Source organism: Heloderma suspectum, chromosome 11 (genome assembly GCF_057233095.1).
Source record: "Heloderma suspectum isolate Gila_16-S chromosome 11, 16-S_ref, whole genome shotgun sequence".
In the NCBI taxonomy this organism is placed as follows: domain Eukaryota; kingdom Metazoa; phylum Chordata; class Lepidosauria; order Squamata; family Helodermatidae; genus Heloderma; species Heloderma suspectum.
Window position 1 is genome coordinate 19423448 of NC_139468.1, and position 23480 is coordinate 19446927.

The following is a 23480-nucleotide window of genomic DNA, read 5'->3' on the forward strand; positions in this document are numbered from 1 at the left end:
GCAGGCTTGTATGGGCAGGAGTTTTCACCTCATGTCTGAAGGATATTTTATACTAGTATTTCTCCTGAACTGGTAATGTCACATCTCTGTCCAAGTTTGACCCTACTTGGTTGATTCTATTTATAGTTTGTTAGCTTCCTCCACCCCTTGAGTGTACTTAGCTGCTGCTGCAGGATTATAGCCTGCACCAGCACCATTAGCCACCAGTGTTACTAAACCAGCATCTTCTCTGACCCCTGAATCTAGCAGGCAAAGCATCTGATCCAGCCCCTATGAAATGGCACATGTTGTTGACCAAGTGTCATAATGGTGAAGAGAGGGGAAGGGGATCGTCTGTAATTTTACTGCCGAAAGCAGCACATTTTCACACTCTGATCAGAGGTGACAGTTTTCAGTCTGTCTGGGACATGGGTAAACGGTTGGCAAACATCGTCTGTGGCTATGAGGCTTAAAATACCTCTGGTTCCTTCCCCCTTTTCTACAAGAATCAGCTGTCCTTTGCTTCAGGCTCATGGTTAAGAGAGGCAAGAACATAACAAACCAACTTGCCAACAAATACACATGTTATAATTTGCCAGAAAGGAGGCAACTTTAAGCCGCAAAGGGCACCTATGAAATGATTTCCATTGCATCCACTACATATGTCACTTCCCTGCTTTCCCATTTACTTATTTGGTTTGTACCCTGCCTTTATACCAAAACATAGCACCTTATAAAGTGGTATTGACTTATTCTCATGCCACTTCTAGCCCCCTTCCCATTTCAAAATTCAGCCTCCCTGCCTTCTTAGCCTTTTAACAATTCTTCTTCAGAGATCATGCCTGTATTTCCTGTGCCTTGCTAATGTATAGAATGCCCTTCAAAAGGCACTCACCCCTTCCATTCTGTAAGGGTAACTTCCAGGACCAATCAAGGAGCTGGCTTTGACCTTTAGGGCACAACCCTATGCATGTTTAAACAGAGAAAAGTCCTACAAAAAAGTCGTGGGAATTGTAGGACTTTTTTCTGTCTAAACATGCATAGGATTGTTCCCTTAATGCCTTAGGGCTTCTCCACACAAAGCTTTTATCATGCTACAGAGATTGGTTAGTCATGGACTTTTGCTGGTCCTTTGGTGTCTGCATTAAATGACCTTTATTTCCTTTTTTAAAAAGATCGGCAATAATGAGCTATCAAATTACAGTGCATTGAGTCTCTGTGAAAAGAGGAAATCCCACAATAAGAGGAGACCACAGCGCCATCTAGTGGCTGTATAATGAAACATATAGGACACACAGATAAGGGTAAAGTGCGGTGGGGGGGAGGAAAGCACGTGTAAAGGGAGCCTGTCATGATCCTGCATTTAAAACGGAAGCAGAAAGCCCCAGTAAAGTTGTGGGATTTTAGGCTGGTGTAGAAATGCTCTGTGTAACCAGGAGTGGTCTCCCTGTGGCCCCATTTCAAGAGCCCTTTGCAAGTGATCAGTTCAGAGTTTGGGCAAGAGTAACCAACCCCACCACTGGAAGCCCACTGGCTCGGTTTCCCCATTGATATACCCAGCCCTAATTGCTGCTGTGCTGCTATGGGCAGCTGGCCTCTGGATCAGGCCACTGTAAGTCCCCTGAATCCAAATAGTTAGCAGGTCATAGCCTGAGTGAAGTAATGGAATGCGAGAGGATGTAGCACCAAGTGCTTTCATTCAGCTTTTGACCAATCGCGTTGATCTGTTGGTTTGGATCATGAATGGGTGGTTATAATCACACTCTTTTATTCTGTTTGATTCATTCATTTGAATCATGTTTTTTTGGTATGGTTTGATTGCTCCCCTTGAGTCACCTTTCCTGTCTGATTCATCTTTCCGTTGACAAACAAAGGTCTGATTGTCTGAAGAAATTCCAGTTGCTGGGAAAACTGTCCTTCTTCTGTTGCCAGTGAGCTGATCTTCAGTTTTTCACTGTCTCTTCATCATCTCTATGTTCTTTGAATTTTCCCGGCACTTATAACTGTTCTGCACAGACAGATCCAAGGAATTTCTGGCTTTCCTGCTTTAAAAAATAAGTAAATGGGGGAACAGCCCTTGTTGTTCCTTTGTGTCCCAGTAGGCCTTGATGCAACCTGAAATCTGTTTTTTACCTCGTACGATCAAACCTAATTAAGTCTGCATGCACAAGATCTGCAACAAAATGTTGCAGTCTCTAGTGCTCATGTTCAGTGTTCTAGATAGCCATTGCCTTGGTTGCTTACTCTGTCTCCTTCCCCCAACTTGAGCCGTCAGGGGCATGAAGGGAGAGAACAGATTCCTTTTTCTTTCAATAAAAAGAAAAATCTTTTAAGGAGGTCATAGGGGACACTGTGCAATGAAGCACCAGTCATGTCTGTCATCTCCACTTCCCCAAAGCATATCTTAAGGGACTGTCTGTCTTGTTAGCTTAGGAACCTGCCTCGGTATTGATCTGCAGGAGGGGTGCCTTTTGAGAGCACCATAACCTGCAGAGGCCCATTTGTCAGGTACGCATGGAAGGGCTTTCTCCTGTGTAGCACCCCCCCTCCATCAAGAACTACAATTGTCCTCCACTTTCTTGGCCTTTAAAAAGGGTGTAAAGGCACATCTTTGCAATTTAGCCTTTTAAGGGCACCATCCTATGCATGTTTAGACAGAAAAAAGTCCTACGATTTCCAACACGCCCGGCCAGCCATGCTGGGAGTTGTAGGACCTTTTTCTGTCTAAACATGCATAGGATGGTGCCCTAAATTATGCAGCTGTTTTAATGTTTTACTGTTGTTGTTTAATATTCTTCTTGTTCTTGTTCTTGGTTTTGTTTTTGTTTTTAAATCGTGTTTCGTTTTCCTTGTTTGAGATGGTTGTAACACTGAGAGTTGGAAAAACTCAGAATTTCTACATTCAATATGACATTGAAGTTTTCTCCAGATGTCTTAATCAACTCACAATTTATAATATACCCGGCTATTTGGCCTTATTCAATTGATCAGCACACCATTGAAAATTTATACTATTTAGGAAGTGGATTTTTGTTGTGATATCAGTCTTCATAGTGTATTATATATAAAATTAAGAAGAGTGGTCTATATAGTTCCCAACAAAGACTATTCCTAGTCAGTATGGTAATACACCAGGGTTCCGTTGACTGATAAGTTTGATATGATGTATATGCACTGGAACTATTGACTTCCTCTGTAATTTGGTGTGTACAGCTGACTGTGCCTTATGTGTTTATATACATGTCTTTAAACTATTACAAACTCACTTCTTTTTATACAATTACATTAATTGCAGTTCTGTAAGGTTCCTTGCACTGTGTGTGTTTTTGTTGATTTCTAATGGGGGATCCTATCTTTTTTCTCTTTTTTCTTTAAAAGGATCAGTATCAGCCTTATTATTCCCATGCCGGGTGCTGATGCCAAGTCGATTTGCCCATGTCACCAGCCATCATCTGCCGCTGGGTTGTTCTGGGGACGCTGGGTTGCAGGAAGCTGGACTTTGCTTCCAAAGACTGACCTTAATGGGGCCACTTCTCCCACCCAGTTTTTTGTCATCCCCCCCTCCCTGCCTGCCTACATTGTCAGTAAGCATGCCTTGGCCACTGCGTATGTTCAGTCCTCATTAGGATTTGATCCCTCCACCTTAGGCTTTTTTCTCTAAAGATTTTTTGTTGTATTTCTGCAAACTTTGGGGATCCTGCAAGCCTGCTGATACCTCCTTATTGAGTGTATATGGGATGCCATTTTGGCCACATAAAGACCAGCACTTAGGGAACTGAGATTGCTATTGGTATAATCGAGGATAACTCTTCCCACACTCCATCTTAATAAGTATGTTAGGGCCGAACTACACATGACCTTAACTATGTGGCTGTGCCCTTGAGTGCAGTGCTTTCTTCCCCTACCAAAATTACCAGTGGGAGGGGGAATCCATATCAGGATCTTGGCCAGGGGCAATGGATTAAAGATCTTTAACTCTCCTACTAGGTTCCCAGTCCAGACCTTTGGGCTGGCAATTTATGGGGGGAAACTCTGAGCTCAAAGGCAGAATGATGCAGTTAACATTATGTTTGTTTATTGATTCATTCATTCAATTTATAACCCTCCTGTATACAAGTACTCTTTTTTAAGGTACTTTTTATTCTATTTTTTTACTTTATAGATGAAATAAACAGTACCAACAACCTAGTCATTATCTACAGTTTCCAACAATACAGTATTCTTAGGAGGACAGAGCAATAACGAAAACGAAAAAAACACAGAAGAAGGAAAAGGACGAAGAAAGCAAGAAAGAAGAAAAAATATTAAAAAGTTACTTAAAAGGATTAAATTTAAACTCCATTACACACAAACTTCAAATATCATTCTACTTAAAAGTTATACCTATAACATTGCCAATATTACAATTCAGTACAGCACAGATAATGAACCTTACATTTCAGTATCATATCATCAGTCTTATAGCAAGGGAGCAAGCCTACAATTCATTTCCAATAACTATATATTGCCCTTCAGTCAACATATAATAGTGAAGCTTAACAATTTAACCAGCCAAAAATATTACTAATCAAAGTCTCATAATAATGATAGTAATAATAATAAAAAGGAAGGAAATTAAAAAGGATAATAATGACAAATCACTAATATATTTTATACTATCTATATTTTAGATAGTGTCATTTCTAAATCTATATATGAATGTATACATATCTATACACACATAAACAGGAATTTTATTATACAGTATATCATGTCTAATATAAAAAAAGAGGAAGTAAGGAAAAGAGAGAGAAAAAAAGCAAGATATATGTAAACAGTCCCCTAGCCTGGCATACTGCCCGGACTTACTATATACAAATACTCTAGGTGATGTACAAAGTTTAGTCTGGCTCATATAAACCGCAGCTTTGCAGGCCTTTCCATCACACACAATCTGTAAGACAGCTCTTTAAAGAAACAAGTCCACACGTATCCCACCCTCCCTCCAGGATCAGATCTACACTGTGTGTCATACTGATTCAATCCCGTTGTGGTGACGCTATATCCCTTGTGCAGTTACACCACATAGTGCACACAGTGACATCTGTTGCAGGATTTTGGATATGGAATAAAAAGCAGGAAATAATGCTAGAAAAGCCTTATACGAATACCCAATGTGCCCCAACAGTTATCAGGGCATTTCAGTATTGATAGAAAAACACAAGAGTATATCTGGCTCTGGTAGCTCATGGTGGCATAAAGAAGGCTATCCCATTTTATTTTTCAACACCCCCGTGAGGTAGGCTATGGATAGCGACTAGCTGAACGTCACCCAGCAAGCTAAATGAGAATTTGAACCTTAGGTGTCCCCATGTCTGACACCCTCACAACTACGCACTGCTGGGCCTTGCACTTTTTCAACAGAATGCAGTTCAACGTATACGGAGCTGAGGCCAGGTTTAGCAGTGGTTGTTAGCCATGGCAGCATGTTCAGTGGCTGTATGCCAGATAGGGATGGCAGAGAATTCCACTACGGATTCCAGTGAGGCCGGATTCTAAAGAATCCGTGGCGGAACGGCCTCCTGCCCCCCCCCCACAGAATCCCCCAGGATGGAACTTACCTGGGGTTCCAGCGGCGGCTCCAGCGGTGGCTGGTCTCCTGGCCAGCCGTGGCAGGGCTGCTGCAGCCACCATTGCCATCCTTCGAGCTGTGATAGGCTATGTAAGAATTTACGTAGCCTATCATGGCTAACCCCTAAAAACACACAAAGAACCAGCATACGCAAATGGCAGCGGCTATGGCAGCTGCCATTTGCATTCCCTATTTTTTGCTGTTCTAGCCTACGTAAATATTTACGTAGGCAGTTACGGCAAAAAAAAGGGAACCGCAGATAGCGTAGTGGGCGCTATTTGCATTCTTTTTTTCCCGCCATTTTATCCTACGTAAATATTTATGTAGGCTTTTACGGCGAAAAAAGAAACGCAAATAGCGCTCACTACGCTATTTGCGGTTCCTTTTTTTTCCGCTATAATTGCCTACGTAAATATTTATGTAGGCTAGAACGGCAAAAAATAGGGAACGCAAATGGCGGCCGCTGTAGCCGCCGCCAATTGCGTACGCCGCTGTTTTTTTTTTTTGCCCAGCCATGATAGGTTACGTAGCCTATCACCGCTGCCTGGCTGGATGCAAATGGCGGCCGCTACAGCGGTCGCCATTTGCATCCACACCAGCCAGTCCGTAGCCGGAAATCTGGCTGCGGACGGCCCTGGCTGGCTGCTCCACGGAGTTGCCGCGGAGCAGAGCTGGCCGGGCAGGATTCCGAGGGGGAGGACCAGATCGCCTCCCCCCTTGTCGAGGATTCCGGGGGGAGGGATGGAGCACCCCCCCCTCGAACAGAATCTGCGAACAGGTAAGTCATTTTTGTATATCCCTAATGCCAGGGGTGGGGAACCCAAGGGACAAATTCAATTTTGGAGAAGCTCTCAAAGGCTGTATTCCAGTGGTGAGCAGTGTCCGGAAAGAATCTGAGCATGTGGAGATGTTTGGCAGCTGATTCAGAAGGGGAACAGCCAGAACAGGGGGAGGCACCCTCCCTAGTGAACCCAAAGGCAGCGAGACTTTCTTCCCAACACCTTGACACACAGATGGCCCAGCCTGAACGGCTCCCCCCTTTCCTCCACCATGAGAACCCAAGTTTCGGAAGAAGGCGAGGAGTGTGACTTGGGGGATGCTACGGTCCATTGCAGAGCAAAGGGGGAAAAGTCAGGGGCAGAGCTCAGACACGCTGCCAAGTTGGCCGCTCATGAAAGCTAGGGATGTTGGAGAATTCTGCCACGGACTCGTGAGAATCTGTCCCCCTGGAATCCATGGCGGAACTGACTACCCCCCCCGAAATGGACCTACCTGGCGGCAGATGTGGTGCCAGAGGATGTGGTCGTGGCTCATCTTCCGGCCACTTCTGTGCTGCTGCGGCCGTAAATGGCGGCCATCATAGCAGCCACCATTTGGGTGCCTGCATTAGGCCGTGATAGGCTACGTAAATACTTACGTAGCCTATCACGGCAAAAGGCAGGAATGCAAATGGCGTAGTGGCCGCAATTTGCGTCCCTGCCTTTTGCTGTGATAGGCTACGTAAATACTTACGTAGCCTATCACGGCCTAATGCATGGACGCAAATGGCGGCTGCTCTGACGGCCGCCATTTGCGGCCGCAGCAGCCCGGCAGCAGCTGGAAGTCTGGCTCCGGCCGGCGGCTCTGCGGCCTTGCTGGAGCCGGCTGGGAAGGATTCCGGAGGGGAGTTGTGAGGATAAAATGGAGAAGAGGAGAACCATGTAAACTGTCTTGGGTTCCTTGCAAGAGGAAAACAGGCAGGATATAAATGTAATAATAATAAAATACATACATAAACAAAAGTGAGCTAAGAATGTGACATTTTCAAAATGAGTGGTGATTGACTGCAAAGATTCCTGTGTAGGTGAAATCTCTGGATAGAGGTCCTTGCAGTCAGTTCGTGGAGAAACATCTCTATTTATTGTCCCAAGCATACCATTTAGAAAAGCTTAAAAAAAAACCCTTTCAAATATAAATACATGACCACAGTTATTACAAGTTTATAAATGCACACCGTAAATAAGAACAAGAGTCTTGAGGCACCTTAAAAAAGACTGAAGAATTTATTCCAGCATAAGCTTTCATGGATGCTGTTCACTTCATTGGATGTATTTGATAAAGGGGACAGTGTCCACGATAGGTTATGTCAAAATAAACATGTTAAGTCTTTAAGGTGCCACGGACTCTTTATAGTTTTTGCTGCAACAGAGAAACATGGTGATCTGCTCTGGAAAGTGAAAATAAGGTAACTTTTAAAGCTAAATATATGTGAATTAGCTGGATGGTGGGAGGGAAGGCGAATTGCGCATCTTGCAGAAGGACAGAGCAGGCTGGCTGGAACTCTGAAAAGGAGCAATGCATACTGCAACATTTTGTTGCAGGTCCAACTTCTGTCTTCTGTAAATCAGCATGGAGATATATTGTTTTTTTTTAATATAAGAAGACTGTTTTATTATACTGTGACTTGTTTTTAAATTTGCCCACTTCATGGTTGTGCCATCTGCTTTCTCACATCTCAAGCAATGTGGATTGTAAGATCGGGTCATCTCATGAAGTTTTTTTTATGTGTCAGAGACCATCATTTTGCCATTTGTAAACAGTTTCTTCTTAAATTAGAACTAGAGAAACTTTTACTGTTATTTCTACTGCAAGTCCTATGGCTGCTTCCAGAAGGAGGGTTTCTAGCACAAACAATCAAAAGGCAGCTATTCTTTTTTTTCTCTTCTTAATTCCGTGAATGAGACAGGGTAATTGCATGCTAATTGGAGCACCCTATTTATGGCAAATGGAAAAGCCTGCCATGTGAACTCTATTCAAGAAGATTGGGGATATTTATTTCTTTATAAATCTATGAGTTGCTTTTTGGCCTAGATAAAGCCCCCAAAGCAACTTACAATTGAAACTTTAGAAACAAATTTGAAAACTTTAGAAACATCATCAACAGCAGAATTAACAGCAGGAGAGAACCTTATAAACAGAATGTGGAGCTAATGCATATGGAATACTAAAAAGCCCTATAGAGCAAAAAGGTTTATTTTAACACCCCACCTAACCCTGAACAGAGACGGGGCCAGTCCAACTTCCTTTGGGAGAAAAGAGTTCCACAGGAAGGGTGCTGCCACAGAGAAGGCCTTACTCCATGTTCTCAACTTAACATCTCTTGGTGGTGGGACACACAGAAGGGCATCCAAAGATCTAAAACTATGGGCAGATTCATATGGGATGCAACAGTTTTTCAGATATCCTGGCTCTAGGCTGTTTATGGCTTTATAAGGAATCCCCAGCACCTTGAATTGTGCTCAGAAACAGATTGCCAACCAGTGCAGTTGATACAAGCCGGGTCAACAAAGCACACACCAGAAAGCAATCAGGCATCTGCATTTTGCAATAGCTGCTCATTCTTAAAAAGAGGCTTTCTTAAATGGGCCAAGCATGGGAGAATGGATGATCTGTTGACATACACTGATACGAAACCATCGTACCCAAGGTTTTCCTACTTTTTCCTAGGGCAACTGCTCAAGAGTCATGCCAAATTCATTAACACCAATGTGCAGGAGATCCATTCCTGCCTTGATCTGAACCGGGATGTTGAATAATGTTTTTGAGCTACATTTTGGAGTGTATTGCTCCATTGATTTTTCAGGATGATGCCCTGCTTTGAATTCCACCCTGCTGGGAGATTTGCATGCAGGACTCCTCTCTTGGAGATGCCAGCCAGAGATCGAACCTGGGTCCTTCCGTATGCAAAGCAGGTGCCCTACACTGAGCCACGACCCCTCCCCTTACGGTGTCGTGAACACATCTAGGTCGGGCACCCACTCTCCACCCCTGTGGGTATCCCTTGTATGTGCCCAGAAAGTCAAAAGATGGCAATGGTCAAAGCACACATTGAATACACGTGCGCACGCGCGCGTGTCAGGATCGCAACTGACCTCCACCATTCATCAACTCTATGTAACCCATTCCAGGTTCAGTGGACATGTGGGTGGGGGTGAGGGGTCAAGACAGCGCCGACTCCTGACCTCCAGGGGTTTAGTGGGCGGATCTGAACAAGAGTTGGAAGTGTGCAGGTGGCTCTGGACAGCTGGGCCTTTGAGGAAGAAAAGAAAGGAAGAGGCAACCACGAGCCGTGGCTCCATTTTATGTGAGCAGGCCCTTCAATGACCTGCAAGTTTGGAGCTAGGGCATGTGGGAAACTCGCTGGCTCTATCTCCGTCTCCAGCCCGACTTCAGGCTGCCCACCAGAGGCACTGCCAGGACTGGACCAATGGGGCCTGGGCTCCAGATCTATTTCCTAGGGCCCCGAATCTATTCCCCAGAGATCCAAGTGTGCATTGGTGCCAATGGAACTGTTGTTGTTTTTTTTTTTTTAATCAATTTAACTGCAGGGGGCAATTTTCAAGGGGGCTTGCAGCTGCGGAGACAAGGGTTAACCCCCACCCCACATGCCCCAATGTGCCCTCTTTCCTTTGCAAGGCAATTAAGCTTAGAATTCCCCGCACTGTTGTCCATGGGAGGTATCCTTGACCTTAGTTGCCAAGTTTTGCGGAGGGGATTTCCAGGGGGTTCGCAGTTGGGGAGGGGTGGCTCTCCCTTCCCTGCGCACCGTGCCCCCCTCCCGATTCCCCTTCCGCACGGCAATTAAGCTGGGAGGGGCCCAATGATGCCAAATGGGGGGGGAACCCACTGGTGCCAGTCCCCCACCCAGCCACTCCGACTGCCGGGTCCCGCCGCGCGGCCCGCTCCGTCCTTCTGGCCCGGGGGGTCGCCGCGGGCTCGGCTACCCGCGGGCGCGGCCGGTCGCCCCCCGCCCGCTCCGCGCCGGGCTGGCAGCGTCCAGGCCAAGGCGGCCGCCCCTCCCCTTCACCCGCCCGGCGGCCGGGGCGAGCGAGCCGCCCACGGGGCAGAAGAGCCGCCCCGGACGAAGGACATCCCGCCGCCCCGCTGCCGGCCCGAGTCCCCCTGCCGGCGAGCGCCCGGGCACGGTGTCGGCGAGCCATGCCGGGCCAGGAGCGGGGCGGCCGGGCGCTGCGCTGCGCCCTGGCCGCCGTCGGGCTGCTGTCGGCGCTCAGCGCCGCCGGCACCGTCTTCCTGCTGGGCCAGTGGAGCGAGCTGAGCGCGGCGCTGCGGGCGCTGCAGGCGGAGGCGGCGGCGCGGCGGCAGGACGCGGGGGCCCCGCCTGGCGCGCTCCGGCACCTCCAGGAGCCCACCGCCCCGTCGGGCCGCGGCCTCGGCGGCGCGGCGGGCGGCGGCGCCCGGAGCAAGCGGAGCCACCGCGGGCGCGGCCTCGCCAAGGGCCACATCCGCGCCGAGAGCGACGACATGCTCATGATGATGACCTACTCCATGGTGCCGGTAGGAGGCGCTCTGCGCTAGTCGCGGGGCGGGGCGGGGCGGCCCGGCACACGGCAGGACGCCTGGCACCCCCCCCCCATCATCCCCAGCTGGCGCTTTGGCTGGGGTTGGTGGGAGTGGTCCAACCCCCCTCGAGGCCGCCCGGTTGGAGGAGGCTGGCTTAGACCAAGGCCTCTTCCAGTTCGCTGTAGGGGGGCCTCGGGGGTGGGGATGATGGGAGTTGGGATCCAATATATCCGGAGGGCACTGGGGTGTGTGTGTTGTGGGGGCGGGGCTTTCAGAGCAAGGCTTCTTTAAGAGCAAGGTTCCATTGGCACCAATGCACACTTGGACCTCTGGGGAATAGATTCAGAGCCCTAGTTTGCTTCTAGGGGCCTCCCCTGGCACCAGCCCCGCTCTGATGGTTCGGGCCATTTCTCTCGCTCTGAGCGACCATCCTCTCCTGCAACAAGATGTCCTGCGAAGGGCGCTCCAGCTCAACAGGCCTCAGCTCAGGGGCACTGTGGGCAGTTTCAAGGCTTGCTGGCCCCTTTGCGATTGAATCTTGCATATCCCTAATCATGGGTGCATGCAGTGTGGTGTAGTGGTTAGAGTGTTGGACTGGGACTTGGAAGATCCCTGTTCGAGGCCCCGCTTGGCTGTAAGCTCACCGGGTGACATTGGGCCAGTCGCTGACTCCCAGCCTCGCAGGGTTGTTGTGGAGATATAATGACGAGGAGGAGGATCATGTACACTGCTTTAGGCTCCTTGGAGAAAAAAACAGTGGGATATAAATGTAACAAGTAAACTAATAATTTGTTAAAAAAGAGAACGGTAGTTATTGGGTGGATTAGAAATGTACTAAATAACTTAAATAGGTAATGCATGGCCGCTCTAATTTCAGTATATCGCCATTCCCCAACCTGGAGCTGTCCAGAGGTGTTGGGCTACAATTCCCACTTTCCCCAGCCACTGGGTGTGTGTTATGGGAGTTGTAGTCCCAACACATCTGCAGGGCCCCGGGTGGTACATCTTCACCTGTGGTTCCTTTGTGTTCACGAGTTGGAGGGCCCTTGGCATGACCTCGCAATTGAGAGGATGGCGGTTCCAAGTGAGATAAACCACCCAAACCCAACCCGAGCAAGGCTGGCGCGTCAGGGATTCGCATCATTCTAAGCAAAGTATCTGTCCTTCCGATGAGCACGCAGGGTTGATTTCCTTTAGGATTGACTGGACCTCCTTGCAGTCCAGAGGACTCGTAAGAGTCTTCTCCAGCACCACAGTTCGAAAGCTCAGCCTTCCTTATAGTCCAGCTCTCACAGCCATACGTTGCTACTGGGAAAACCATAGCTTTGATGATACAGACCTTTGTCGGCAAGGTTCTTACTACACTGTCTAGGTTTTCCATAGCTTTCTGTGATTCATCCAACCCGGTGTTTCTCATGATGTACTCTGCATATAAGTTAAATAAGCAGGGCGACAATATACAGCCTTGTCGTACTCCTTTCCCAATTTTGAAACAATCGGTTGTTCCATGAGTATTAAGTTACTTTTATGTAATCTTGTATCCCAAGATAAAACCTTATGCTATGCAAATGCTATCTAACTCTGAACTGCACCACTTATTGGAAATGATTATTCCAAGATATGCAGGAGGCAGTGGCTGGCTGGCTGGTTGCACAGCCGTAATAGGTGTGTGGGCACTTTCACAGGAGATGCGCAAAACAGAGAGTTGCTTTCAGTGCCCCCCCCCCACGTCTTCAACTTGCACTTGATCTGCAGCACTCTGCAGGTGAAGTTTGTCCCTGGAGTTATCACCTTGTCATTGCTGCGGGTGAAGTGACTGTCAAAGACACAGGAGTTGAAAAGTTGGCAAGTTTTAATTCAAAATTGTTATCTTGTATCCCAGGAGAAATACCCATCGCTCTTACTCGGTGGCTTTATAGAAGCTGCTGGAAATGGGACTTTTTCTAGCTAGTTGTCTTCCTAGCTGCCGTGAGCTTGCTTTCCATTGACTGTGTTCGTACGACGCGATAAGCCACACTGAGTTGCGATCCTTGTTAGTGTCAGGGTGGGTTACTGTGACGTGTGAACCCGGAGCGGACAATTCAGCATGGGTAGTTTTGTGCAAACAAGCCACTCTGAGAACTCATGGCTTGTAGTAGAGTTGCTGAGAGTAGCTTGTTTTCAGGGTGGCTTGTCGTGACATCTCGACTTAGCAGTGTGGCTTGTCTCCAGGGGCTACAGAGCCGCTTGGCAAGAGTGGCAAAGAAGCCCGTGCCACTCTTCGTGACCTCACCGGTGCCGGCACTGCTCCTCCGCCGTCGCCGGTGACTGCCCCTCCACTGATGCCGAAATGATGCTTTGGAAGGACCGTAGCTTGATCGTGGTCTTTTCCAAATTATTTTTTCAGTGCTTCAGAAGTACACAAATGGGTTGTAACCCCCCCCCCGCCTCCCAGTCTTTCACAAGCATGCAAGAGTGCAGAATAACCTGTCCACTATGTGTAGTCTCACCATGTCAATTTTCTTGTACTCTACAACTGTCAAAGGAAGCTCCGAAATGGAGTAGGTAACTAGGAAATTGACAAGGCCAGACTGCACATAGGCTCATCTGCACACGCTTGCGAAGGGACAGGGACAAATTAACACTAAGAGAAAGTACGAACCCATCTGAGCAATTCAGAGCACTGAAAAGGGGAAAAGTGCAAGTGAAGTAAGTGCTCCGAAAAGGAGCACTGGGCGGGGGGAGGGGCAATACCTCCCACTTGGCAATGTCATCTTCTCCCTATTAAGCCATGAACTGACATTTGTCAGTGGCCTCTCCCCTTTTGACACTTCCCCGAGTCCCATTGAAGTCGAAGGGTGGGAGTTATTGACTCCTCCAACACCATTGCAGCTCCTTTTTGGAGCAATTACTGCTGGGGTTACTGCACTTCAGTGAATTTGCACTGGAATTCCAGAAGCTAAGGGAGCTATCCATAGCTCCTTTAGAGTTGCTGCTGTTGTTGTTGTTGTTATTTATTACATTTCTATACCACCCAATAGCTAGAGCTCTCTGGGCAGTTTACAAAGATTAAAAACATTAAAAATACAATATACAGAGATTAAAAACTATTTACATAAAAAACACATGAACAGACAATATACACAAAAGAAACATATATCTAAAACAACTTCAAACAAACAATCTCAAAAACAAACAACCATAACCATAAGACATTCCAGGATTGATTAAACACTTATCATATACTGCCGAATGCCTGGGAGAAGAGAAAGGTCTTAACCTGGTGCTGAAAAGACAACAGTGTTGGTGCCGGGCGGGCCTCATCGGGGAGATCATTCCATAATTTGGGGGCCAGCACTGAAAAGGCCCTCTCCCTTGTCACAGTCTTCCAAGCTTCCCTCAGTGTAGGCAGCCGGAGGAGGGCCTTAGATGTTGAAACATTTAAACATGCATAGGATTGCACCCTTAGCTAGTCCACCATCATGGACTGTAGAGGGCATTAGCAGAAACTTGGCAAGAATTAGTTCCTTCCTCAGAGGGAATGGTTCAATTTTAGATAAATAGTCCTCTGGTTGTAATTTGACTGGTTCTGACAGACTGAACCCCAGAGTGAGTTCACTGCCCCACTGACATCAGAGCCCACAGCCTCCATGGAAAAATTCCTGCCTGAACCTGTGGAGAGCTGCTGCCAGTCAGTGTCGACAACCCTGGGCCAGATGGATGCATGGTCTGACTTCTTATAAGGCAGCTTCCTATGTTCCACATGTATCTTGGGCCCAAGTCAGTATTTTACCGTTTTTGCCTTATCTGCATTCCGTAAGAGCACAACGCTTGCAAAATTGCAAAGCTAATGATGTGTGTTCCATAGATGTTCTTGCAGAAATAAGAAAGAAATGGAAGGGGATCACAACAACAGCAAGGCAGCATTGGGTTACACTTGCAAGCCAGGAGACATTTCCCAGTGTTGTTTTATTGGGTGTAAATCCCAGGAAAAACCTCAGTTGTGTTTGTAGTCTGTACATGTTAAGGTAGGCACCTCCATAAAGTGGTTTTTTATAGCATGCTGTTAAAACTCTGATCATTAGGTTTCAGGCAAACAGTTTCAACAAAGAATTAAAAACTTTCCTGGCAGTACGAGTTGTTCCAATTGCCCAGTGGCAGGATACATGCTTTGTGTGCAGAAAGTCCTGGGTTCGAAACCTGAGATCTCCAGCTGAAAGGTTTGGGGAGCAGGTGAAGAGAAAGAACCCTTTTTGCACGAGACCCTGGGCAGGTAACTCTTGATCACAGTAGACCAGGGGTAGGACACCTGTGGCCTTCCAGTTGTTGCTGGACTATAAATTTCATCATCCCTGACTATTGGCAATTCTGGAAACCTCCCGGTTGGATTATTGTAATGTGTAATATGTTGGGCTGCCCTTGGAAACAGTTTGGAAGCTTCAGCTGGTTCAGAATTGGTCAGCTAGATTTCTGACTAGTTTATCTAGATGGAGCCACATTGCACCCATTCTGAAGGAATGTTATTAGCTCCCTCCCTGTCCACTAACAAGCCCAATTCAGGGTGCTGGTGATCACTTTTCAAGCCCTGAACAGCTTGGGGTTCAAATATCTGAAGGGAACACTTCCTCCTATCCCATCCTGTCCATGCATGAAGCTTTTCAGATCCTTCTCTGAGTACCATAGTTGGGGGAAGTGCATTACGCCTTACAAAGGAATGGACTTCCCTGTGGTGGCGCCCTGACTTGGGAACACCCTCCCAGAGCAGATATGATTGTCATAGACTTAGCATTCTTTGCGTACCTGAAGGGAACACCTCCTTCCATCCCATCCTGTCCATGCATGAAGCTTTTCAGATCCTTCTCTGAGTACCATCGTTGGAGGAAGTGCATTACGCCTTTACAAAAGAAACGGACTTCCCTGTGGTGGCGCCCTGACTTGGGAACACCCTCCCAAATCAGATACGATTGGCATAGACTTTGCATTCTTCTTGGTGCCAAATCAAAGTGTTCCTGTTTGCCCAGGCATTTAATTGTTTTGTTTTTAATTGAAATTTTAAAGTGGAAAATTCAGGTTAAATGTAAACTGTTTTTTGATTGCTTGCTTACTTGTTTGTTTGTTGGTTGCAGGGCATTTGCTAGTTGCAAAGGCCAGGCATAGGTTCATCCCTTCATTTTCCTGCACAGGGAGCTGCTTTGAGCATGGGACTGTTTGCCCATCTAGCTCAGTATTGTCTCCACTGGCGGCAGCAGCTCTTTCAGCCAGGGCTGTACTGGAGCCAGGGCTCCCAGGAGTGCAGCACCCGCACTTTTTTGATTAGCAGGGATGCTGACATCACCTGCCACCCCCCTCAGACTTCCCTGTTCCCTCTGAGCTTAGTTGCAATCCTCCCAGTAGCTGTGGGGAGGGAGTGGGTGGGAGATGATTTTTTTCCAGAAACAATACATCATTCTTTGTTGTAATGCAAAGTTCTTTGAGGTGGCTCTGTCTTGAATGGGCAATTAAGACCCATTAACTTTACAAAAGACCAACTTCTTAGGAGAGAAAACTCCTAGAACTAGGGAGTTGTTTCTAGGAGCTTTTTTGATCATGGGTCTACACAGCTGCCTTCCATTTTGGACACTCCTTATGGACTGTCGTGATAAGCATCTGCACCTCAACAGTGTGGTGTAGTGGTGTATGGGCCCCAGGCCTGTAATCAAGTGACCTGTAGTTTTCGAGGGGCCTAGAGATCCGTAATGCTTGGCTTAGGTTCATTATTGGTGCAATTCCCTTGCTAGTGGGCCTCTGAGCATGTGAGATGAGTCAAAAGTTGATAGTGCGGCCTCAGCACATTCCATGCTAACGAAGGCTAGTATCTTATCAGGGCCTAGGATGTGCCTGGGAAGTGAGGCTATGTTTATGCCAAGCTGCAGGTGTCTGTGCTGAGAAAGCTCTGATTGTTTTCCTTCTGAACAAGCACTGTTAGTCTATGCTGGGAATGAACACTAATTAACGCTTGCTGCTGTCATGCTGCCTCACTGCTAACATGTATGGTATAAAACCCATTTTACCCCATGGCTCTGGGTTCAGAGAAGCTGTCTGATCCAACCATTGGATACGCCTGTGTGCTGATTGGACTCAATAAAATACTCCTTGTAAGTAAACCTGGATCTGATTTATCACTATCTTGGCACCTCTAAATTAAGAGTTCGAAGCCTACTGCAGAGGCAATACAAGTGGCTAGAGTGTTGGACTGGGAGCTGGGAGATCCAGGTTCTAGTCCCCACTTCTCCATGGAAGTTCACTGGGTGACTTTGGGTGAGTCACAGACTGTCAGCCCAACCCACCTCACAGGGTTGTTGTTGTGAGGATAAAATTGAGAGGAGGAGGATTGTGTATGTATGTCACTTTGGGTTCCTTAAGGAGGAAAAATGGCAGGATATAAATGTAATAATTTAAATAAACATTTACTACTACTCCATGGCTCTCAGCATTTCAGGCAGGAGTCTTTCCCAGCCCGATATGGAACTGACAGGGATTGAACCTGGGACCTTTTGCACTACATGTGAGCTGTGGCCCTAATCCAGAAGTAGGCAACTTGAGGTAAAATCCAACATAAGTCCTACTTTGAGTAGACCCATTGAAATGAATGGGATTTCAGTTAGTCATGGCTAACTTAAATCCCTTTCATTTCAATGGGTCAACTCTAAGTAGAATTGACATTGGATTTTACACCTGGTGGCCCTCCAGATGTTTTGGATTGCAGGTCTCATCAGCCCCAGGGCCAATGCTCAGGGATGATGGGAGCTGTAGTTCGAGGAAGCTGCAAGGCACCAGGTTGGAGAATGCTGCTCCAATGCCTGCACGCTCGTGGAGATTAGCAGCGGCAAAGAAGGGGTTAGGATGGAGCGTACGGAACACCACGCTCCCAGCCACAACATTGCCAGTCACAACACTGCTGGGATTTTACTCCAGTGCGTATGTTTTGCATGGGGAGGGGGAGGGCACTGCACCCAGTCGTTCTGAGGACTCATTTTAAAATGTGCTTTCTATCCCCCCTGCACTCGCTATCCCCCGGCCTTAGCCGGTAAGGTCAACCCATGGCCTTCCTCTGAAAGTCAGTTTAGCTTGCATCTTTGAGCATGGCCCTGCTTGTCCTCATTTGAGACACTATATTTCCCTCTTATGTAAGCAAAGATGTCTGTACAAAGAGCAACCAACGCTCCTCCCTTTAGAGGAAGTACGCCCTGAACTGATGGTTATGAATCAACCATGAATAAGCGTGAGGTGGGAAAGGGTTGTTGTTGTTGTTCAAATCTAGGGGAACTACTTTGGCTCTCTGTATGTCTGTGGATGCCAACTCCCATCAGCCCCAGCCAGCATGGCTAATGGTCAAGGATGATGGGAGTTGTAGTCCAACAACATCTGGAGGGCCAAGGTTCCCCATGTTTGCTGTAGACAATGCTGAAGTAGATGAATCAATGGTTTGACTCGGCATAAGGTCACTTCCTGTGTCATTATTTAATTAATTAATTTCTCACGACACACTCTAGCTTACAGTTTGGGAATTCCTGGGATGCTAGGCAGGAAGATGTGTGTCCGTTTCTGTCCAAATCATGAATCCTATATATTTCCAGCAATTAATTATATATATATCTATATATCTCTATATATCTATACATATATTCATTATGATTTTAGGTCCGGGTGATGGTTGAGTTGTGCAACAGCACGAAAGGAGTTTGTTTAACAGGTAGGTTGGCAAAGTTGTGACTGCGCAAACTGATCCGCCTTCTTTGTTTTGCTTGGTTTCCTTGCTTCCGCACACCAGTGATGAAAGGAGCTGGGATCAGAGGAAGATGTAGCACACGCAGAAATGTGATGGCGTTCCATCACAAGATTTCACCAGTGGAGGCTGGTTGCTCCCATGTCAGCTGTCTGATCTTGGATAGCTCCTTTAGAGTTCTGACTGGTTCTGACTGAAACCTGGAGTAGATTCACCGCCCCACTGACATCGGAGTCATCCACCTCCACTAGACTTCACCCACATGCATTGCTAGGCTGAGAGCACGAAAGAACTTGTTCTGAAGGCTCCTGACACAGCTGACCTTACTGAAGTTAATCTTTTTTCTTTTCTTTTTCTTTTAATTTCATTTCTATACCACCCAATAGCTGAAGATCTCTGTGCAGTTCACAAAAATTAAAACCAAAAAGCACACGGTAAAACAATATAAAATATAAAAAACCTTAAAACCACAATATAACAATACAACCAGAATAAAACCTAGCAGCAATGCAGAGATTTAAAATACAGATTTAAAACAGCACAGCTAAAAGTCTAGAAAGCTACAATGCTAAAATGCCTGGGAAAATAAAAAGGTCTGGTGTGGCTCTGGTCAGTGCCTGGATGGGAGAATGTCTGGTAATCCTATGTCATGCCTCACTGAGCTCCATGATCGAAACTGCTGGGAGATGAAAGAAAGAACTTGAATTTCAGTAAAGAAGTGGAATCTAGCTCTGTCGCTGACTGGTGTTACTAGCTCCATCCATGGATAAAAAGATCAGCAGAAAGATCTTCTAAGCCTTTAACATTTAAGGCTCTGATGTTTCAGTTTGCAGGCATGGAGTTATTTCCCATGAAGAATGTCTGCATGAATGAAAATGCAGGCACAGGTAGGCAGGTTGATGTGCAAGTGATTCCCATCTTCATCTCATCTGAAATAGAGCATTATTGTGATTACTAATATTGTTATTATTTCTGCGATTTCTTAGATGCCTTTCTCAAAAAGGAGCCAAGGAGATTTACAACAAAAATTAACCCATACCAAATTTAAAACAGCTAAAAACCATCATCCTCTAAAATGCCACCATCACATAGAAAAGCTAAAACATCCGTGAAAACTGCAAATACTTCAACTGATACATTACAGAGCCCGCCATATGCCATCAAATGTCTGGGAATAGAGGGAAGTCTTTACCTGGTGCTGAATGGATGACAATGTTGGCACCAGGTGGGCCGTATTGGAGAGGGCATTCCACAGTCGGGGGCCACCACTGAAAAGGCCCTCTCCCTTGTTACCATTCTCCGAACCTCCCTCAGAGGAGGGATTTGGAGAATGTGCATTTCTCCTCCTCCCCTGGAGATTTTCAAACTGTCCATCACTTGCCAGAGAGGTGGGGGGATGCTTAAGGGAGAGGCAGAGGTTTGGGGATTAGGGCCAATATGGGAAATGTGTGATCACATTGGCGTCTCTTTATTTTTTAAGAAGTAGCTGCAGGGATCACCAACCTGGATCAGGATTGGGAGGGGGGCGGTTTACACTGCCTCCCTACTGTTTTCCAACATATTACTAGGGATGTCGGAGAATTTCTCCACGAATCTCCGGGGGGCCGAATGCCAACGCATTTGGCCCCCCGAAATTGGTGGAGAAACGGTCCGCCCCCCCCCCGGGATGGGACTTACCTCGTGCAAATGTCCCTCGCGGCGGCGGGTCCCAGTGGCGGTTCGGCACCATTTCCAAGTGAAAAAACAAAACAAAAACCCAACAAACGTGATAGGTGTACGCGCTTTTTTTTTCTTCCCAAAGTCAGCGTGATAGGCTACGTAAGGATTTACGTAGCCTATCACTTTTTTTTTTTTACTTTACTTTTTTCTTTCGCGGCCGGAGAGGCGGGGCGCTCCCCCCTGGCCAGAATTTCGGTGGGGAGGGATAGGGCGCCTCCCCCCCCCCGAAAAAAGCTGCGGGAACAGGTAAGGGACTTTCATCCACCCCTACATATTACCCATGCCCCTGCCCAGCTGCTTTTTGTTTAAGGAGGGAAATTCTGGGGTAAAGAGCAGCTTTGGGGAAGGAGGGATTTTAATGGGGAAAACAGCGTTGGCAAGTGGGTTAAACCTCCTTTTCTTTGTGCCAGGGGTCCAATCCAGACCGTGAGGCAGGGACAGAGCTGCTTTTTTTTTAAGATAAGCAAAGGCAATCATACGTTTAATGTCTCATTTGGCTCAGGGATATGTACCCTGGTGCCCTGCAGATGATTTGGACTATGATTCCTATCAGCCTCAGCCAGCATGGCCAATGGTCAGGAATCATGGGAGCTGTAGTCCAAAATATGTGGAGGGCACCATGTTGTCTGTCCCATTATATAGTTTGTCCCTAAGGGAGGTGTGCTTGCAGTTCCTCCCTTAAACCTGATTCTTCTTAGAGCAGAGGGGCACATTAGGTCATCTAGTCCAACCTGCTGTTGGATGCAAGAAATCCAGAGCTGGGGCATCCCCAACAGATGGAGGATGTCCAGCCTCTGCTTGAAGACCCCTAAGAACCTAAGAAGAACCCTGCTGGACCAAGGGTCCATCTAGTCCAGTACTCTGTTCACATAGTGGCCAACCAGCTGTGGATGGGAAGCCCACAAGCAGGACAGGAGTGCAGCAGCATCCTCCTGCCCATGTTCCCCAGCAACTGGTGTACATAGGCAGACTTCCTCTGATCTTGGAGGTAGCATATAGCTATTAGGACTAGTAGCCATTGATGGACTTATCCTCCATGAATTTGTCTAATCCCCTTTCAAAGCCATCCAAAGTGGTGGCCATCACTGCATCTTGTGGAAGTGAATTCCAGAGTTTGACTCTGCACTGTGTGAAGACGTCTTTCCTTTTCTCTGTCCTGAATCTCCCACCAATCAGCTTCAGGGGATGACCCCATTGGGTTCTAGTACTTTGAGACAGGGATAAAATCTCTCTCTATCCACATTCTCCACACCATGCATAATTTTGTACACCTCTCTCATGTCTCCCCTGACCCTCCTTTTCTCCAAGCTAAACAATCCCAGCTGTTGTAACTTTCCCTCATAGGGGAGTTGCTGCAGCCCCTTGATCATTTTAGTTGCCCTTTCCTGCCCTTGTTTTTAAACCTTTTCCCCACTGCTGTGGTCCTGGTGAAAATTGCCCCCCTCTTGCCACACCCCTGTTGGCCCCGGGAGGAAAGCTTCCAGTGATGCCAGTGGAACCTACCCTCTTGCAGCTAACAACGGCTATGGGGTATGTGTGTGGGGGGGCAGGTTTAATTGGGACCACAGTACAGGAGGAAAAGGTGAATGCTCTGTAGCCCTGAACCTGATCTATTTTTTAAAAGCTAGAAGCGGCACATTTAACATCACATCTACTTTGGCTCTTCGCCTCATCTTCCCAATTGTAAAGCAGAGTAATGAACCACCACCTAACAGCTAGTGGTGAATGTTGAAGTGCAGGCAGTCACCATGACAGTCTCCATAGCTGCCTCTGCCCCCGCCCCCAGGAGAGGCCAAAAATGCAGGCAGCTGTGTTGATCCAAATCAGCAAACCAGTTCTAGCAGTTTTCCTCTCCAGCATCAGGTCTTTTGTAAAGCGATTGGGTTTCAGTTTCCCATTCGCTTTACAAAGCCCCCCTAAAATATTTTGCATTACAACAGGAAACAATATGTTGTTGCTGGGGCAATTCATTCCGCTCCAGCTATTACGAGGATCATGGCTAAGCTCAGGGGGAACAGGGAAGGCTGAGGAGATGACAGATGACGTCAGTCAGTGTCCCCGATAATCAAAAAGTGCTGGTGCTGCACCCTGTGACCTTGGCTTTGCTACAGCACTTCCCACAGGATCTCCATCAGTATTGATTCTGGATCTGGGCCACCGTTTTGTCTTGGTGCGGTGCTCAGGCCTGACATGCCATTTTGTTCGAGCTGCAAATTGGAGATGCGGAGAGAGCTTCTTGAGACTCACTCAAGAACGTCAACACATTAATTATTGGATTGCTTTGGTTGGCGCAAGTGAAAAGGCACACATACCACACACCTTGCAGAGCAATCACTTGTGCTGCAACCGGACTCCCCCGGCAGAACACGTGTTCTGTCAGAGAGCAGTTGAGTGATATTTAAGTCACTGCTGGGCTTGGGATTGAGAGTGAGGTTTGTTTGCTTTTGAAGATGAGCTTTCAACAAGCACGACTGGAAAAATGAGGACTCCTCTGCTTTTGTATTTTTCAAAGCATTATATGCTGTGCCGTTTCTGTTGTGTTCTGTATGGATACAGCAGCAAGCCCCACTTTCCCCATAGGAAGGAGGGAGAGACAAGGTTTACAAGGATAACCCAGTGTTGTCTTTTAACTATTGGGCATATGCTGGTAGGGATACTTGAAGATTTGGTTCAGGTAGGTGGGCACATCTGGAATGTTAAGAGAATGTCATGGCTGCCATAGGAGGGGGGGATCTGTTTTGAACTGAAATAAAGATCATTCTGGAAGGCAGCCCTTCGCTTTGCGGCAGGCCAGCCTCTCTGTTAAAAAATAATTAATGGCTGGTCACAAAGCACTAATTTCCCAGAAGGCAAACTGGTGAGACTAAAAGAAAAGTAACTTGCCCAAGAACCTAAGTACAAGGCTGAGGTGTGTGGGGGTCTGTTCTGAACCCAAATAAAGATGGTTCTGGAGGGAAGCCCTTCTCTTTGCAGCATGCCAGCTTCTCTACTAAGAAAAATAATTACTTAAAAATATCTCAAGAAACAAGATAAAAATCAGGAGGAGCAAGGAGCCTGGGGAGGACCAAGAGAGAGATCTGTGGGCAC

The 23480-nt window shown here is 47.0% G+C and overlaps 1 protein-coding gene across 1 annotated transcript in view; it reads left to right on the plus strand.

Moving 5' to 3' along the window:
* Positions 1–10436: 10436 nt before the first annotated feature.
* The window catches only part of GLDN (gliomedin), a 52231-nt gene continuing 39187 nt past the window's right edge, over positions 10437–23480 (plus strand). Inside the window, exons 1-2 of the mRNA XM_084817106.1 lie at positions 10437–10924; positions 18590–18641. Coding sequence (XP_084673232.1) covers positions 10568–10924; positions 18590–18641 — 409 coding nt within the window. The 5' untranslated portion in view covers positions 10437–10567. The remainder of the gene's footprint in view (positions 10925–18589; positions 18642–23480) is intronic.